Here is a 20,169-nt window from a genome sequence, read left to right on the forward strand (position 1 = left end):
TATGTGTTTTTAACTTACTAGAGCATGTCTGATTTTAAGTCTTGAGAGGAGGTTTCCAGGACATGTGCCCTTTTGGTTTCTTTGTGAGGGTTAGAACACTTTAATAATCTTCATAATTTTGATTACTATGTCCATTGCTAAGTTTTGGCTAAACTAATCTTAGGGAGTTTTAATGGAGTTAAAACTTCTCAAAGGAGGACCATTCTTAAGTGCTTGGATATGTTTTTGTATGCTTTTGAACTGAGAACACTCGGCTCCTACTCTTAGTTTTAGAATTAAAATAATGTGCGTGGGTGGAGGTGGCAAATTACACATTAAATTATTAGAGTTGTAAGCTTTTTGTTGCTGTTCTTGTAAAATTCCTCATGGAATGAAGCAGGTGAGCTGAAATGTACTGGGGATGTGAGTCCTGCCTCCACCTCTGTAGCAGCACTGAGATTTGTCTGTCCTCTCAATAATCTAAATCCACTCACTGTGTTGACACTGTATTGGAAGCTAACTCGACACAAAGAGTTTTCCTCCTGTTTTGGGGAGATGAGTCAGTCTTCTGGGGGGCAGCTGAGTTCCACTGACAGAGGAATTATATTCATTGCCTACAATGCTGCTTAGTGTTCCTGTCCTGCACTAGGACATGCTCTTTGTGTGCCTTTAAAGAGGCTTCTGGCAAAGCAATCCTTTTTTTTTTTCCCCTTCCACGTCTTAAGAGACTGTTTACTCCTTATCCCTCCTGTTGTTCTGCACAGAAAAGGTTTGCTATTGACAGCTTTAAATCAACTGGCCTTGGAAAATGGTGTGCAAGGATTAATTTTTAATTTCCAAAATGTATCTTAGGAGTTTTCATACTTTTTTCATTCAGAGAATTAAAAACAGAATAGCATAAATCTGACACCTGACCTATTTCATCTTGTCTGTGTAAACAGCTGATATAATGTTATTACTCATTCTCTATGACTCGGGCTAAGACTTCCTTAATTTGCACATATGAAAGTATTTGCATGTATTTATACAAATACTGATTTTACCACTATAATAGTATTTACCCCTGGATGTGCTATACTGTTTACAAAGTAATTTTTTGTGGTTTTTGAATTGGATTGCATTAAGGCCAACACTGAAATGTAATTACTTTTAATTTCCTTTATTTTCACCAGTAACATTTAGAAACTGGACCTGGAGTTGAAAATACATCTAATGTTAGACAGTAGTTTTGGTATAATAATTTTATTTTATGCAGCTCTTACTTAATGAAAAGTACCTTTCTTATCTTATTTGACATTGACATTATAGAATGATCACATATTCAAAATATTCTGAAGTATTTAGCTATTTTACAGCTTAATTTTTTAAAGAAGGATAAGTTTTCATGCCAGCAATTTAGTCTTTGCAAAGTTTTCTTTCATTTAGTGAAAGGTGCCTGAACTGCACATTTGAAACAGAATATTCAGACGAGATAGTTTTCTGCACTGCAGATGGAATTAATTCTTCCCCCCATTACCTGGCCACTTGGAACAATGTTTGGAGTGGAAAGAATCAAAATGAAGGACCTTGTATTTTAAAACCAGTAGCTCTAGAGTTTATCTAGATATATTATCTAGACATTTAGGTTATCTAGAGCATGCAGAGATTTTAAAGAAACTCTATCATGAAAATAAAATTAGATGTTTGTAAGAGCATTTATTAAATGCTCTTACGTCACTTAGATTTGAGAAAGTTCTTCAGCAATAACTTTAAAAAGCAAATACACAAACACATAAATGTTTCTGTGTGTGTAAAACATGTTACACTTAATTTTTCAGCTGACAATCTCTTGTGTGGCAACACAATTAAATATTTTTGGTAGGCTTTGTTTGCAGCCCTTTACCTTCTGTTGTATTGCAAATCTCGTTTTTGCAAATAAAATGCCCATACCAAATGAATACAGAGTTGTATGGTTTAAAAGTGGGCTTTACTGATGGCAGAGCTTTGTTATTATTTGTTTTTGTTCTCATTTCATGTTACAGATTCACACATTAGTCGAAAGTTTGAAGCTTTCAATCTCTGATCAGCAGCTTCCTATGTTTATACGTATAATGCAGCTTGGGATTGCTCTGTATTATGGAGAAATAGGCAACTTCAAAGATGGGGAAAGTGAAGATTTGATTTGCCACACTAAAGATATGTTGGGAAATATCACAGGTGAGTACAGTTTTTAATTTTTAAGAAGAAATGTTAAAAACATTAATTTCTTTGCTTTTTGCAAATGTAAATATCCAGGTCTAGTTCTTGCCAAGTATCTTGACAGTCTACAGTTTGCTAGAGGCATTGTGCTGGGTAAGGATGCAGTGCTTTAACATGCTTTATGTTATGTTCTGTCAGGAATTCTGATGGTCTTAATTAAAGTGAGGTTAAATATGATCTAAGAAGACCATTTTGGGAGTTGTGACACTGTAGGGCACTTTGGATTTGTCTGTCAGTATATCATGCAACAAGGCACCTTTCCATAAGCAAGTTTGAAACTGGCAGCAGCCATGTTTGAGCTAAATAAGAGAAAAGCCAAAGTGTGCTTCTTAATTTCTTGGAAAATGGTCATTGAGAATAGATATATCAGAACTTGTCCGAAGCAAGGAAGTCTTACTTTGCACTGTTTCCCATAGTTCTGTCCTTTTACTTTGTCTGGTCTCAGCTGCTTTTTATTTTCATATAACATGTATTCCTTCTACTATGTGATCTTTTGTGGTAACTTAGTGCAACAGGATCTTTTCAGTAGCGTTGCACTGATGAGGGGTGAATTTTCTTTACCTTTGTGTGATTTCTTCCCATCTGCTGCTTCTCAGGCACATGAGGTGATTCTTGGGGTGATTCTGTGCAGGGCCTGGAGTTGGACTCAATGGTCTTTGTGGGTGCCTTCCAACTCAGCTTATTCAGTGAATTTATTTAATGATTTGTATTTTAATTTTAATCTCCTCAAGACAAAAGTTTTTGTTATCTTTCCAAGGTTGTATTTGAATCTGGGGGAATAGGAAGAGAAATTTACCTCACCTAGAAATTTCTTGGAATTTCATTTGAAGGTGACATAGCTCTCTTAAGCTAGGCTTAAATTTATAATATTACAGCACTTTAAAGCTATGCAGAAACTACTAGATTAATTAATTTTGTTCTGTTGAAGAAAAATACCAATTTAATTTGCATTAGGAGACTAATTTTTTTTTTTAAAATTCTGTGTTGCTGTCTTCTCTGGTTTCAGAGAAATAGATACGTGATGTGTAAGTGACAGCAGTGGAAAATTTTTTTCCAAATACGGCCTTTGCTGTTGTTTGGCAGTCGACTGTTTCACTCTTATTTCAGATGTAGAATCCTCTGTCATGTTACTGCTGTGTGGAACTGAGAAAACAAATAAGATATCTGTAAATAGTTCTCTCTTATTGTCTCTAAAGATGGGTTTTCTGCACTAGAAACTGCATTGCAAACATGAGTTCATTACACAAAGCATATGATTAGAAGTTATTAATATTCTGCAAATATTGGCTTACTATTCTGCTGAGACTTTAGGCATAAAAACTTTAGAAAAATTGTTAGTGTGTATTTTAATACCTTTCTGTATCTAACCAATGATTTGTACTATTTACAGGAGAAAATTGCAGGAAGTTTTCTCTGAAGCACTGCATTGCCCTTGCTTTCAGACAAAGGGTTGTCTCTACATCATGAATATCTTTCTTTTGTTAGTATGAAATTTCCTCCAGATTTGGCTAAGTGTTAATGCCATAGAGAATGACAATGTACTTAAGAGTTGCTTGAATTTTGTGGCTGCATTCCTGGAGTCAGTAAGGCAATTAGGGCCGTTTGAATACAGGAAAGACACAGAAATAATAGAGAAATCATATGACTCAATATAAGAACAACTGGGATGGGTAAGCAGTGACTTTCCTTATGAAAAAATGTAAGGATTGGAGGCAGAGTAACTGGTATGAGAAAACTGGAAGGAAGCTTTAACTGTGGAAGAGGAATGAAGTCAGCAGAGCTATGTGGGTTTTACACGGCTTCTTTTGGTTAAGGTCTGAAAATGTGGTGACACAAATATAATTTAAGCAAGGATTAATGTTAAAGGACATCTGCCTACAAGTACTCAGTCTCTTTTGCATCTAGAATTAAATTTGAGATTCTTACATCCAAATATGTATAAAATCTTTGGCAGTCCATCTCGTCATCCCTGTTTTAATGTATGCCTTCAGGAAGGTTGACTTGCAATTACTGTTGGTCAGTCCCCTTTGCATTCTTTTGAACAACTGTCAGTATGACTTCCCGGCTTTTCATAAGACAGCCATCTCAAAAAGAATAATGTAATGTAAATCCACACTGTTATACACAAGATTTTTCAGAAGGGTCAGTGATAAGACTGAGATTGCAAAACAAATCTGTAATTTCCTACACAGCTTTTGTTCAACTATGCTGTGCTGTAACATTATCATTTTACTTAATTATATGATCATATGTATTTGACAGGACTGTCTCCTTCAGAACACGAGACAGATGGCAGTTGTTGGATGGCCAAGGCAGAGATGTAGAGGCAGTTTTAGAAGCTCATTTCTATCTTAACCTCAAAATATTTTGCCAGACACAGGCTAAAATGGTCATGCCATTTGTGCTTGTTTTCAGAGTCTTACTTGTGAGTTTGTAGTTGCTTCTTCGGTTTATAGCAGACAAATTGTGAATAAGAAAATAAATTTTAATGTATACATTATTTAGTGACACAAGAATGAACATCTACATCTCTGTCCTTGAAGCATGTACTAAGCTTCACTCATATAGTTTCATGGCTGATTCAATGAGATGAAAATTCATGCTATTGCCAGCAGGGATGCATTCCTGCCTTCTTCCTCTAGTGCCAGCACAGGCTAGGCTGGATCATCCATACCTGGATGAAAACATATACAGACAGAGAAATAAATAAATACCAAGAGAGTAATTTTCTACTGGGTAATTCCAGATCTATGTTGAGAGATACCAGTTTCCAGACTCCTATTACAGATAAATATCTCAAACCTTTTAAAAGAAAGCAAATTTCTGAAGGTCAAACTTGATTTGAACATGCAAGCAGTGAGATGCAGTCACACTACACTCTTGTAATATATATAAAATGTATTTCTTAACTGGTATCACTGCCCTGCATTATGGAACAAGTCTGTTCCATAATGCAGGGCAGTGATTCCAGTTAAGAAATTCACTGCTCCAGTGTGAATTCACTATGAATGGCTAGAAAAAAAAAGGCTTTAGAAACCTGATGCAGGGTAACATTTTGTCCCTTAACAAACCCATGTAAGTAACAGATGGGTTTTGTTATTATGTTTCATTATCCAATATGTTTACAGGCAAGGAAGTGGTTAGGGTAGTTAGTTCAAAGCAAAGACTTTGTGTTTCCCAGGTGTACATGCCTTCTTCATATATTCCTTGTTATAAATGAATTTACAATGTATTTATGTTTCTAGTGTTTAGAGGATGCTGTATGTTGTTTTTATCAGGCTGATATGCATTTTTTCTGAAGTTTGGTGATTATATGGTGGCTGTACTAGTTTTAATTTAGTGATAGAAAATAGATATATGTTCCTCTTTCAATTTTCTGTCTCACACTATATAGATAGAGGAGCTAGAGTAAAATGGTGCTTATTTTAATATTTTCCAGAATATTATAAAATATGATAATCCAAACTACTACTTGGCATATTTTACTGTTCTCTCTGTGTACTTCAAAAAGGGGTATGCTAAATGATGGCTGAAATTTATGGCCAGGTAGACCAATGTTATGCATGGCCCAGGTTCTACAGCTCCACCTTTTTTTCAGTTTTTGCCAGGCCTTCCACCATTTCTTCTGTGCTTGCCAACAGCAGTCTATACTGAACTACTTGAGTCATGATCAGTATCAGTTTTTTTCCTTCTACAGCTGACATTTCTTCTTTTTGGCTTTTTCCAAGATTTTATGTGCACCTCTTCTGTATTTGCTGTGTTTCAAGATTTGTCTCTGGATTTAAATCTGCTCCTTGAGACTTGTGTGAAGAGAGCAGAAAGGGAGCTTGCACTGCCTTTGTGGGAGGAGGTGCCCTTGGCTCTTAAGCATGTGCAGAGAATTCTCAGGAGTGTTTTTTATTCCTCTTTCTTCAGTTATGCACGTATAAAGAGAGTAAAAGGCTAAAGACAAGTTAGACTAAGCAGTAAAAGGTCTGAAACTTGTAAAAATGGGATCTCTGAGTTTCAAAATACATGAATAGAATTGGAATATGGCTATTGCTGTTCTCAGTTAAATGATTCATTGAACATAACGTTCACCTTCGGGAGCAGTACTGCATCCTGTGCTACCTATAGTAATTCTGAAGTATTTAATAGCCCTCATGAGTCCCATAAGAGTGGTGATGAAGCCAGATAAAAGCTATTTGTGCTCTTTGTACATGCAGTACATTACCTATCTGTTTGGATCACGAGTCTTAGACTTGAATCTTTGGGGAAGTTCTTGCTTTGCTCTGTATGCAATCTCTACTGATTTTCACAGACGACCAACATTCTGACTTCTGACTCACAGATGGATACCAGCTTTTTTGAGCATAGATTAACTTGTAGTTAGTTATGTAGTAGCATAGATTAACTTGAAGTACTTTTGAATTTAATTTTAAAATTGGAAACTACAAGATCATAATATCATTATTTAGTCAGATTTAATTTTACACCTGTAGAAGTACTTTAATGGAAGCAGTCTTGAAAACTTGTGGTATAGATGGCAAATTCTGGTCTCATGCAGATGTATGATATTAAAACTATGGCAAAGACCTTTAATATTTTTTGGTGGATAATGTTAATGAAACGAAGAAGTGCTTGGAAACTCATATTCAGTAATTTAAAATTTGTACTGACTTCCTATGATTATAAGCCAAGTATAAGTGAATGCTGTGTGGAATACAGTTCAAGATAAATTTCACATACCATAAATTTGAATTTAATAAATGAAATTTTAAGTATGGTTTATCTGAAATTTACCTTGGTTTTTGTTTTAAAAGGCACAGAAGATGAAGCAAGCTCAGTAATGCAATATCCTACCCAGTATATTAGTCAAGATCCTTATTTCCATCAAGATGATGACCAGCAACAAGGATGGGTTTCTTGGGCTTGGTCTTTTGTTCCTGCTATTGTGAGTTATGATGATGAAGAGAATGATTCGGGTGGAATTGGTGATGGAACAGCAGAACAGCAGAAGTCTCAGTCCCTCAAGGATCCTATTATTTCAGTTGGGTTTTATTGTACAAAGGCAACAGTGACTTTCAAGGTAAATATTTCTCTGTGTCATAAAGGATTCATTTGACTTATTGAGGAAGTGCATAAAGATTTTCTGAGCATTCAAATACTATTTGATTCAAGACAAATATTGTTGGTATTATGAGGGGAGTATTAAGTTAATGAATAACAAGAAATGTGAATGTTGAAAATTCCTCTTCCATCATACTGGACTGATAATGGCAATGTGAGTAGTTTTTGTTATTTGAGCGAGAATTTGAGTGTGAACTTTATAATGTTCAAAGGAAACCACTTAATTTACTTAGATTAATATTTTTTTATAGGAAAAAAAGCCTGAAAGCTTTCTGTGAAGGTTCACTGCAGTATTCTATCCATCTAATGTTTATACAAATAAATATTTCTTTATAATCCCCCCTCTAATTTAGAGCTAGGATTGGAGAAATTTTTAGATGCTGCTCTTTTTTTTGGATTATTGTATGTGAAAATTTAACTTGATAATGTTGAACTAATTTTCCATAGGTTGAAATTTTACTGAAGGAAAGAAAGATAAATAGTACATATAGGCTGAGCTAAAAACAGTAAATGTGGAGAACGATTTAATATTAGCTCTAAGCACAGCTGGAAATTGTTGCTGGCCTTCTAATATTTTGTAAGCTTGCAGAAGGGAATATGGAGAGTCTGACTAAGGTACTGAGATGTACTGACAGAAATTAGAAGTTAAGGTATTGAATTAGCAGAATACTTGTAGCGTGTCAAACTATTTGCAAGCAATTCTAGGTGCATGACTATGCCAAGTGGCTTTTGCCTTTACAATTAAGCATGTATTAAATCAAGGTCAGAACTTTGCCACAGAGTAATTTAGGGTGATTTTTATGTCTTTGAGCCTTTCAGATTAACTGCAAGACTTTTGTAACTCTCATGCAAAAATGATGTGCCTGATTATACCCAGTACCATCAGGAGCTCTCTGTCCCTTTTTTGCCTGTTTGGCTTGACATCTGTGCACAAGAATGTTTTATGGGGCTTTATGCCTAATTTAGCTATTTTTGTTTGGTTGTGTAGAAGGGCATTTAGCTGCTCAGCAACTGCCAGAAAGGGTGAGACAAGTGACTTTGGAAGCTGGAGATATTCTATGGGGATGTTGATGTTTTAAGCCTTCAGCCTCCTGATAAATTTGGTTGAATAATTTGAAGATATCAACAGCATTCAAGTGTTCAGTCATGTTCTTTTGTGTTGATCTGCTTCAGCCTCATTATAAGAGGCTAAAAATAGTTTTTTTTCCCCTCCAATAGTTATATTCCTGGGACACCACTTGAAACATGAACAAGGCACTGAAGTTCAAATTTCTAATTTATCATGTCTCAGCATCTTCTTTTGCACTATGTCATACAGTAGTAATTTTGTGCTCTTGTTCCTCATGCAAGAAAACTCGTTAAAAATAATATGAACTTATTTTTTGAACATGTGTTTTGCTAGAGAGGGTTTTCCCAATGCTTCATTTGCAAATTCACACATTTTATATTAGGAAGTGATTAAAAATACTCAAAATGTAACATTTTGCATTCTAGAAATTTTAAATGTGATGTATGATGCTAATATGGTGACAGGAGGAAAACAGAATTCATTGTTCTGCTTGCATGCAAAGAGTGTATGGAATTAATTTGTGGCTCATATTTTGGTTAAAAAATAAGGTCAAGTTTCTGCATTAACATTTTGAATAGTTGATATCATTCCAGCTAAAAATCATGCCAAATTAAATGTACCATTTTTGAATAATGGTGAAAACTATTCTTGTAATTTCTGAGTTCTTTTAATCAATTAATTGCTTTTCCTCTGCAATAATTGCACACAGGTGAAGGGTGATCAGTGGCTTTTTTTATCCAATTTTCTTGGACATTCGGATTACAAAATTTTAAATTGAAACAGCATCCATGTGTATCCAGTCTTGAAAACAAAGAGTGTGTAGATATGCTTTTATAAAAATTAGAATTTGAAGTATTTAAGCTGTTCACCATAAACTAATTTGTGTTTTTTCATGCCAAATGTAATATATTCAATATAGAGTGCCTCTTTTTGCTTGTTTTTCTTAGCTGTAGGTTATGTGCTTTTCAACCTGTACATGTTTTCCCATTTTGAATTTTTATGTCAAAATCATGCAAGAAGTATAAATGTGTGTTGCTCTTGATTGCCATGACATGAAACAAAAATGTGTATGGTTATAATCAAAATGTGTCTGTTATATTATAATGATGTTTAATTGTTTTCTGGGAAGACTAAGTCAAGTATTAATGGATTTTTGCAGCAGTGTATAAGTTTATTTGATATTTATAGTGCAGCTGTGTATCTGTTTCATCTTTTCACACAGTTTCTCTTTAGATAAGCAAACTGAAAATACTATAGTGGATTTTAAACATTCTGTTATAGCATATTTCAAACAGAAGTTGAACATGAGACATTCTGATATGGATAATGTGCTACAGCTGTTTAATTGCACCTGTTTCCTGACAGTTAATGTATTTTTGCCCATACTTTACTTTGTCTTTATCAGTTCTGTGTATTAATGACCATACTGTTGTTGAATACTAATATTGACTTTTATAAGGTGTTTATCCTGTTGTTCTGTAGCTCACTGAAATGCAAGCTGAAAGTAGTTATTACAGCCCTCAGAAAGTAAAATCCAAAGAAGTTATATGCTGGGAGCAAGAAGGAACAACAGTTGAGGTAATTTTACATTGACAGGGCTTTTTTAATACATTTTAAGCAACGTACAAAATAGTTGCCAGTAAAATATTTTAAAATTATTTAATTGCTGATCTTTCATATTCTGTCATATTGTATGTTTTTGTTGTGAAAATCACATAGATTTTAACTCTCTAAACTTCTGTGCTGTAGTGGTTGAACACTATAGTAATCCCTTCCTTTCAAATGCCCTGTGTGATTGCTATTTATTAAAACTCTAAAACACATTTTGCTTCGTTTTTGTCCAACTTCTCTATTTCTTGTGGAGTAGAAGGCTTAAAAAAGTATCACTTTTTTTTCTTTTTCCTCACTAGGTCCTTATGAAAGGTGAACTTTTTTTTGATTGCCAAATAGGTTTTGTTGGTTGCCAAGCTATGTGCCTTAAAGGAATTATGGGAATTAAAGATTTTGAAGAGAATATGAATAGGAGTGATGAAGTGAGTATGTTGAAATATCAGTTGATTTGCTCAGTAAGCAATTCTATTATCCTTTATTAAAATATCTGATTGCAAAAATTGAAAAGACTGCTGTTACCAGCTGTGATTTTTGGATATTACTGTGATGCAGAACTCAGTGTCCATTCCTTAGAGTTGAAAAGATGAATATCTCAAATTGAAGAAGGCTTTTTAAAAGTGTTTTTGGACAGTAACCCATTGTTGCCTTTGTGATTTTGTTTAACAAATTAAGATATATTTGAAAATCTTTGGAAGTACTTAAATGAACCAAAGATTGGAAAGGAAAGAATGGGAACACTGTATGGTGAAGATAATAGAAATGTGGCACAAATACTGAATGGATGTCTTACTACACTTTTCAGTAAGATTGAGAGCAATATGAAGTGAAGCAGTTAGACAGTATTAATTTTTGTATTTTAAATAAATGCAAATCTTCAATTGTTTAAGAAAAAATCAGGTATCATTACGAACTACTTTAAAACTATTTAATGAAGTGTTGTGTGAAATTCTAAATTTAATAATGATGATTTTTAGTTGATGTGTAGATAGGGTAATGCCCTCAAGTATTGGAGTACAGGGACTATTATCTGTGTTTAAATAAAAACAAATCATATAGCCAAGAAGAGACCTGTTAACTTGATGTTAGTGCTCTGTGAAGTCTTGGAAAGTATTTTAAAGAGGCAACTTAAGAATATGAAAGAAAATACCAAGTGCCTGTATTTATGTCAAGTATCTCCTAATCTGGGAAATTGCGTAATATATTATGATAGCTGTGATGGGGCAGCTTCTTATCTTTCCCCTGTGAGAGCGTCATGGCTTGGCACCCATCTCAGCTGTTTGTGTGTGCAGGGCAAAAAACAAGAAGATATCCTGACACAACTGCTGTGTATGACATTTAGGGATGCAGTGGGACACGTTACATGACTGGTGTGCTGTTATGGATACACAGAGGCTTTTCCAGAAGGAGAGGCTCGAGAGTCAAGGATGAGCCAACTGTAAAACGCTATGCTGGCCTTGTTAAGGACAAGGGAGATGTGGTTGGGGATGTGAGGGTAGAAAGCCACCTTGTCTGTGGCAACTGATATTGTCAGGTTTTAAATCTTGAGAGAATTGATTTTTTAGACTGGGGTGGGTGGGTGAGCAAGAGAATTTCACAGAATCATAAAATAGTCTCTGTTGGAATCATCCAGAAAAAAACATCAAGTCCAACTCTTAAGGGAATAGCCCATACAGGGATTGAACCCACAACTGTGGCATTATTAGCCCCATGCTCTGACCAATGGAGATAATTTCCTTTAAGTTAGCTAATAAGGGACATTTGGAGTTTTATTCTTACTCATTTTTCTGCCACTCTCTAGTCCAGGAGTTTAGGAAAGTATCTGCTTTATGACAGTGGTGATGATACTACTTGCCTGTTGCCTGTGTACTGCTGTGGTTGTGGGATTGGTCCTTTCATAAAGGTTCTGGCTCTGCCTGTGATTGAGAATAGATAGTTGGAAAAAATAAATAACTTTTTTGGATTAATAACTCTTGTTAGGAAAGTTGTATTTCAGAAGGGTAGAAGTCTGGGAGGAGGCATGTTAAAATCTAGACGAATAAAGAATGATAATGTAGCAATGAGGTCGTGCATGGAAATAACTGATTGCCTTGAAGATGATGAATACACATCTGAAAGGATTGGGCAGCCAGAAATGGAGTGTGCAGTGACAAGTTTGTATACAGAAGAGGACTAGGGCAAGATTTGGAGTGATCATGATCTGAGGTTATTTGCTGTTAAAATGCAGGTAATATGTTCTGCATCATGAGTTGTATAAAATTCATTGGTTCAGGCAAATTTTATTGATTTGAAAATTGGGAAGGAGTGGGCAGGAACTTGTGTTATAGAAATTAATTTCATTTTTTCATCTTAATTCATAATGCAACATGCTCTTGAGAGTTACTACTGTGTGTGTCATATTTGTGTTATGACAAAATTGAAAGTGCTCTGTTAACTTGACTGTATTTTTTCTTTTTTTTCTTCCCCTGCCTCACTTTCTACTGCCTCATGAAGGAGGCATGCTTCTTTAGTTGTGGAGAAAATTTGAGCGTGAAAGGAATGACGTACCTTACCAATTCACTGTTTGATTACAGAAGTCCAGAAAATAATAGTATTCGTGCAGAATTTATATTGGATGCAGCTCATCATAAGGTCAGAGAATTACATTTTTCTTCTAAAAAAAATTTCCAATGCTCTCTAATGGATTTCTTATAATTATTTAGATCTGTGTACTATTAGAGGACTGAATTCTCTTTGCTTTTACACATTTAACTGAATCTTACTTTGCAGCTGGCTAAAAAAAAAAAGTAAAATCTGTTTGTGTTAAAAAAAAGACACCCACAAAAACCGAGCCAAAATGAAAAAAACATGTCCAAAAGAAACCTCAAACTCCCCTCCTGCCCCAAAGACTGAATTAATGTCATAGTTTCCAAAAGCAGTAACCACAGAACATTTTAAGAGGAAAAGAGACATATGAGAGAATGCTAGCAAAAGTCAAGCTTTACCAGCACGAATTTTAAACCCAAACAGTAACTAGTCTTTGGTGTTCAAACTAAGAAGTGCTGTCAGATTTGGACGGTATTAATTTTATTGTTTGCATTCTATATTGGTCTACTTAGAGAAAATTTTGCTAATTCTCCCTTTTGTGGAGACAAATTTTCTGTCACCTCTAGTCTCTCTTGTTGTAAATTGTGCAGCAAAACTTTATTCCCTGGTTGTCTGCCATTATTAAAGATTGGTTGCAGTGACCAAGATGGTCCTTTCCAGGTGTGTTTCATAGGTGGAGGTCTGTGCTGTTTATTGTACAGGTAAGCCATTGATAATTTTGGAATGTATCTTATTTCCTTTTAATTTAACTGTTTTTACCTTTTTAGTACTATTGATGAAGTGTAACCCTGAAGAATGAGTTTAGTAAAAAATGAGTTTAGTAAAATCACAAGTACTCATATTTAAACTTTTCCTATAGTGTGTTTTAAGCTTTATTCTATCCTTGGTCTGTCTTTGATGCTTTCACAATTTGCCCATTTTTTTGACAAGACTGGAAGCAAATTTACTGTGTGATGTATTATATTATGTATGAATCCCAATGTTGGCATAAAGTCTTGATAAGTTTCCTACTGTTGAAAGATAAAACCACAATGTTCCTTGAATAGCAAAGCCAAATTGAATGAGCTGAAGTTTTCAGCATATTTAATTAGGTAGATGTGTTGCATGCAAAAGGTCAGATGGAGAATATTTACTTCATTAAAGGTACTAATTGACTAGATGTTATTGATGAAGTGGTCAGCATGTCCACGGGAATTATGGATGTGCATTTGTGTGGCCTCAAATGGAAGTTACATTACCTATCAGAAAGGTGAATTCTTGTGATAACCTCTGTCCTTTGCTTTGATAAGCCTTTCCCTGTGTTGATGCACAAATCCAAACATGAATATATCTCTCTAATACCAGTCTATCAGCTGGTAATCTCAAGATTCTTTCCTTATACAACATTTTCTTTGTTTGCTTTGCTTTGTTGGTAGGAGACATACACAGAGATAGCTGGAATGCAGAGGTTTGGGGCTTTCTACATGGATTACCTGTATACAATGGAAAGCACTGGTGGCAAAGGTATCTTTTTTTTCCTTTGTTTACCCTGATAAATAATAGAAACAAAGACTTTTCATGCCCAGATGCTCCTTGACCAACTGTCCTCTAACTTACCTTAGATTTACCATCAGGATCATCATTAAAATGCTTTCATCTTCATTGATGTCTTTAAGAGGTTAGTTGTTTTGGTTGGCTGTTGATTGTTGGTATTCTCCTTTTTTTAGTTTTCTTTTCCTGCATAAGTAATCATAATGATATTTTTTATAGCCAATTGCTGAACTGAAAGTAATTATCTTATAGCAGTGGTGGAGTTCATAAAGTATGATGTCTTTTTTTTTTTTTAAAGTTGTTATTATTTTGCACATTAAAAATATCTTGAGAAATCTTGGTTGAACAATGAGATTGATCATATAGTTGACACAGAAGATGAAAAGGACTATTGTTTTTCTTCTGTGAAGAAGGCAGGGAAGTGTGAAGAATTATCTTGAAATATATGTATTGAAACAATTTGATGAGCAAATATCAGCCTAAACATGTGCACATAGATATTGGCTAAATCTAACTAGTTTTTGTGATTTCTATCAGTTCTTTTCTAAGTCTGAGAAGTGGATTTAGTGAAGTAACTATATCTACTTTTGGGAGTGTCACAAAAGCTGAGACAAAGGAGTTAATCTATCAGGAAGTAATATGTTTATATTTTTTCACAGATATTCTTATCACTGGTGTAATTTCCCCCTCACTCCTCAGAGCACTGTAATTTACAGCTGCTGTTCTGCAGTTTTATTGTCAAATCAGTATGACTTTCTTCCCCATCTGTGTATTTTTTATTGTGAATACTATTTCTCTGGATATCTGTTGGGAACTTCTTGCTATTTTGTGACTGAACATTTATCTGTCCTTGCTACATAGTCCAACTCATCTGGGTTTTTTTTTTGTGTTTCTATTTCTGTGTAAGAGAAATCACAACTCCTGATGTTTGGCTTTGTTTTCTGGACATGGGGGGCATTAAGTCTCAAAGGAGTAGGAAAGAAACTTCCAGTTTCCTTAGAGATGGAACATGAAACATTTACAAAAATAAGTAAATGATGCTATTGCCCTCAGCAGTAGAGGCATACACCAGGAAATTTAACAGTTCTTTCCTGACTCTGAGGCTTTCCTCTGTACCTTGAGAGTGGTGTGAACCTCTGAAAATTTACAATTAAGTCAAACATATACTGCAGACTTCTTCTGGTTTTAATAATGATATAAGTGTTATACATATAAATGTATAATTGCACATTGAACTCCTTTGTCGAGAAGTTGAAAACCTCGGGTAAGCCTTATCTCCTTTTTGAATCTTAGTGTAGAAATTTCAATATGAACAGACTATGTGCATTCTGAAGAAAAATTGATTTTGTGGAGTATTTTTTCTTGTTTCTCTGAATGTGTAAGGAATGTTATGATCATAGTTCTTCCTGACTTTTAACTAATGCTTTTCAGAAATCACTGAACTCAGAAACACTTTTTTATTTTCCTCAGTGTCAGACTGTTGTATTTTCTGACTACATTTTTCCCTCCTTAGCTTCTCTTTTTTTTCCTACCAGGATGGTTTCTTATGGCCTTGGCTTCTATTTTCTCCATCAGTCACTAGGAAAACACCTCACAAAATGTGGCTTTCTATCAAGTCTTACTGTGTGCTTTATTTCAATATTGCTCCTTTAATTTCAGGAACCTGGCTACGTGAAATAATGGAATAATTAATTTTTAAATTGTTTAAATGGTTGTTGTTTCTCTAGAGTCAAGAACTTAAGATTTTAAATTTTCAAGTGGTTTTATTCCTCAGAAAAACAGATGCGGTGCTTTCTGCTAGTTATTTTCTAGCTAATTGTTTCATATTGTGGGTTAAATGCAGAGCTGTTAAATAGAATGTAAACAAACAGATGCAAAATATTTAATATGAAGATATAAATACCTTAAGATTTTGAAAAAATCTAAATCTGCTGCATTTTTAATGTGTTGTTTATATGAAAGTTAGCATTTTACTATTTCTTATTTTGGTATAACCATTTTACTTACCATTACTGCACTCCACATACCATTAAAAAAAAAAAGACCCAAACTTAAGTTATAGGAGGCAGTTACTGTGATTGTAAGATTTTTATCTGTCAAGGCAATTTTGGTTTGACACATTCTTTGCACCTTTAACCTTTCCTGAAGCATAGGATTACTGATTAAACCACAAGTGCCTCCTGGATAACATTAACCCTCAGGAGTTTCATCTGTCATTTACAGAAGTGCATTAATCAATTTCAGTATTTTGAATGAAAGCAAGATAGTCATGCACAGTAGTCTTATATAGACATTTTGTCTCTCTTCCCCTTCCTTTATTTTTCTGGTTTTTTGCTTTGTATTTCTGTGCAGAACAATTTTTCTGAAACATTATGTAGCCTGTCAGTTCCCTGATCACTGATTTGCATGACCTACAGACCTAGGAGGGTGTGCTATTGAAGTTACCTTTTGTTTGTAATGTGTACCTCTCTACTGTGCTGGCAACTTTATTATGTAGCACTCATTTTGATATTTTTGGTTGATTAGAATTAGACATATGATTTATAGGGAGCTTGGAAACTCAGTGGTTGAAAATTTTCTTTATGCATCCATGAAGTTTCAAGTCACCTGTGATCACCCACTTCTGTAGAACCAACAGGTTTTCTACCTTTTCTATTTGCATTTAGGTGGAATTAACTGGAACTGTTCCAAAAAGTGGTTTGTAGGAATTTTGTCACTTAAATATATTATTCATATACATACAATATATACAAGCAAGTCTGATTTTTTTCCTCTTTGAAAAGGCAGGCTCATACTACTTCTGGCCTTTTTTTTTTTTTTTTTTGCCTTATTATTTTTTATGTGATGGTATGGGTTTTTTTGCACTCCTTGGTAGTGTTCATCTGAACTGAATACTGTGTAGAATTGGAAGGATAAAAGTATATATGTTAACTGCCTATAAAATAAATGCAGAAGTCAGTATGCTGGTTTTAAAAAAATCTCTTTCAGGATTCATTCAAAAGATTGTAATTCTGTCCCAGCTGCAGATTTGAGTAGGTTTTATAAGGAAGTATCCTTCTGTTCTTTTATCTTTCTTTTATTGATCTCTCTCTTCTCAGAAAAAAAACAACAAACCAAGGGAAGCAGAGGCTATAAATGCTCTCACCATCAACTTCTGTTAGGCTTTTAAGGATAAAGTTAATTCTTCTGCTGAGTGTATAAGCCTGTAAAGGGCCACAGAGCATTATGCCAGCTGTGCATCAAATTCAGCGTAGTCTCAGTTTATTTGAGGAGCTTTTTCCTCACCAGTGCTTAGAAGCAGCAGTGCTTTATAGAGTATGATTTAAACATAAAGGAAAAAAAACCCCAATGCTTGCTTCCTTTTCCACCAAGCTCAACTTCCCTCAGTGTTAAGACTGTTTTAAATGAGTGCAGTTAAAAGAGTACAGTAAAGGAGACAGACAAAAGGGTCAATGACTGGCTTCCTCTTGGGCAACCAGAAATCACAGAATTTTTAAGATTGGAAAAGTCATTGAGTCCAACTGTTAACCCAGCACTGCCATGTTCACCACTAAACTGTGTCCCCAAGTGCCATATTGATAAATTTTTGGATTACTTTCAGGGATTGTGGTTACAATGCTTACCTTGACAGTTTGTGCCAGTGCCTGTAGCCAATTTCAGTGATATTTTTCCCAATATCCAATCTAACCCTCCCCTGGTACAAGTTGAGACCTGTCATCCTGTAGCTTCTTACTTGGGAGAAGAGACTGACCTCTTGCCCTTGCTACACCCTCCTTCCAGGTAGATCTAGTGAGCAATAGGGTCTTCCCTCAGCTCCTTTTCTCCAGGCTAAACAACCCCAGTGCCCTCAGTTCCTCAGAAGTGTTGTGCTTCTGGTCTGTCACCAGCTCCTCTGTCCTTCTGTAGTCTCAGAACCATTTAGTGTCGATGCTTATTTTGTCAGACTGGTCAGTTATGTTACGGTCAGCAAGATATTTAATGTTTAGTGCTTCTGTCAAAGCAATGAAGACACTGTCAAGGTGATGATCTTAGGAAAAAAATCAGAGTGAAGTTCTGCAAGCTAAAAATGTTAGAGGGATAGGACTATATTTTTACAAGTCATATGTGGCAGGAAAACTTGAGCTTCTGAAATCTGCATGATTTAACTGAAGAATTTCCATGAAGTATGTTTAGAGAAAGAGTCATGCTGTTGATGTGCCTGTACTCATTGGTAGCTGATGAGTAGCCTGTATACACTGGATGTGTGATTTTGGTCTATCTTATTACTCTACTAAACTATTCTGTTATCTCCGTTGGCTCTTTAAAAAAACAGTCTGAGACATAATGATTAAAGAAATTTTCTTTCTTGTTGTCCATATGTCAGTGAATGGTGGTAAATGTGAATGGAAGGAAGGGTTTATCTTCATTTTTAGTGTGCTTCTTCCAGTCTTGTCATGGCAGCTAACCTTTCAAGGGCACAGATCTGTCATGTCTCTGCAGCACATCTTTTCCTTGATTATTGGGGATACATATCTTTGTGACAAGCTGTAGAAAGTTTTGAACACCGTGGCTATCATTCACATGTGGATTTAAGCTGCCATTGAAGTTTAGACACCTCCAAAGAGTCCCAAATCTGAGAAATACAAAGTTCATTGAAGAGTTGATAAGTATTACTCTGCTTGGAGGCAAGGCAGAAATTTGTCCTGTTTGCTCTGCATTTACCAGAAGTAATTTTGTTAAAACCTGTTAAACCAGTCATTGTATATTTGTGTGTTATATTTACATAGTTATATTTTTCTGTATATTTAGTAAGTCTTTGATCACAGGATTTGAAACAGAAGTAGCCGATAAAATATGTTATTATGTCCAATTGTGTGTAACTTTTATAAAATTTGTTGTAGTTTCTGGGAATCAGCAAGACCTTTCTCCAATAAAGAGTGAAGATTTTGGAAATGTTCAGGAGATGTCTACAAAAAGCCTCATTGTGGGTCCACTCAATCTTCGACTGGATAGCAGCGCCGTGCACCGCATCATGAAAATGATCGTTTGTGCTCTGGAGCATGAGTATGAACCATACAGCAAAACTAAGCCAGGTTTGCTCCTGTTGCATATACACAAAAATACAGAATTATACCAGACTACATTTAGGGCTTTTAAAGGTGCAGCTTTCAAATAATTTTTTGAGTCTGAAGAGGAAAATGTAAAATAAACGTAAATTAATCACAATATCCCTATCCGTGTTGAATGTACTTCTGAGATAACTTCAGACACTTTGAAAGCCATTTGTTTTAATCATAAGCCTCATGTTGAGTAAGAATATCTTACTTTATTTTCTACTCTCGCTTAATTTTGGAGTCTTAGAGAAGAAAGTTTTCCTACTGGTATTTATTAGTTTAAAATAATAGTTATATAGGATGAAAATGCATGGAAATAAGTTATGGTAGACTGTTGAGTTGCTCAGAGCAATACAGATTTCAAGTAAGGAAAATCCAGTTAGTATTGCATTTAGCCTTAGATAGAAACAGTGTGGAATAACATTATTAACTATGAAGGGGCAGGGGAAAAGCTTTGCATTTTTTGCTAGTCCTTAGGCATTTCTGAAACATGAGCTGTAGGGCACATTTTATATATTTTAGTGAAACATATGTAATCTCCATTTATTGTAGATATTACAGATGGAAGTAGAGGTATGCCAAGCTCAGAAGAAGTAGCATCACTGGAGGAATACATTCCCACTAGACTTACAACGTTCACTGTTCTTAAGTGTACAGTTATAATCCCTGTGGCAGAATTCAATTTACTAGATCACTTGCTGCCCATAATCCTGGGTGAGAAGGTATGTATGCACAGCTAATGATTCAGTTCTTGATATCAGCATGTGCTATTCAATATAAATTTTCTTTCTGGCCTGTTATTCCATGTGCTGGATGTATCACTGAGTTCTGGATTAGTTTGGTGCCTGTGAGCCTTAACTTCAGATACCTAAAATGGATGTCTGACTAGTTAGACTTGGAAACTGGAGGTGTTATGTATGGGTAGAAAAAATACTTTTGAATAAAAAAGATTTTAAA

General features: G+C 35.0%; 1 protein-coding gene across 7 annotated transcripts in view; it reads left to right on the forward strand.

Annotated features, from left to right (window-relative positions):
* Positions 1 to 20,169, forward strand: part of VPS13B (vacuolar protein sorting 13 homolog B) — a 431,824-nt gene that overhangs the window by 50,800 nt on the left and 360,855 nt on the right. For all 7 annotated transcript variants that reach the window (XR_009488944.1, XM_059864515.1, XM_059864541.1 and 4 more), the window contains exons 7-14: positions 2,001 to 2,175; positions 7,020 to 7,285; positions 9,878 to 9,973; positions 10,306 to 10,428; positions 12,497 to 12,634; positions 14,005 to 14,092; positions 19,000 to 19,191; positions 19,765 to 19,934. Coding sequence is in view for 6 of the 7 variants with exons in the window: in XM_059864515.1 (XP_059720498.1) it covers positions 2,001 to 2,175; positions 7,020 to 7,285; positions 9,878 to 9,973; positions 10,306 to 10,428; positions 12,497 to 12,634; positions 14,005 to 14,092; positions 19,000 to 19,191; positions 19,765 to 19,934 (1,248 nt within the window). In the remaining variant the exon portion in view is untranslated. The remainder of the gene's footprint in view (positions 1 to 2,000; positions 2,176 to 7,019; positions 7,286 to 9,877; positions 9,974 to 10,305; positions 10,429 to 12,496; positions 12,635 to 14,004; positions 14,093 to 18,999; positions 19,192 to 19,764; positions 19,935 to 20,169) is intronic.

Source organism: Haemorhous mexicanus, chromosome 1, assembly GCF_027477595.1.
Source record: "Haemorhous mexicanus isolate bHaeMex1 chromosome 1, bHaeMex1.pri, whole genome shotgun sequence".
Lineage (NCBI taxonomy): Eukaryota > Metazoa > Chordata > Aves > Passeriformes > Fringillidae > Haemorhous > Haemorhous mexicanus.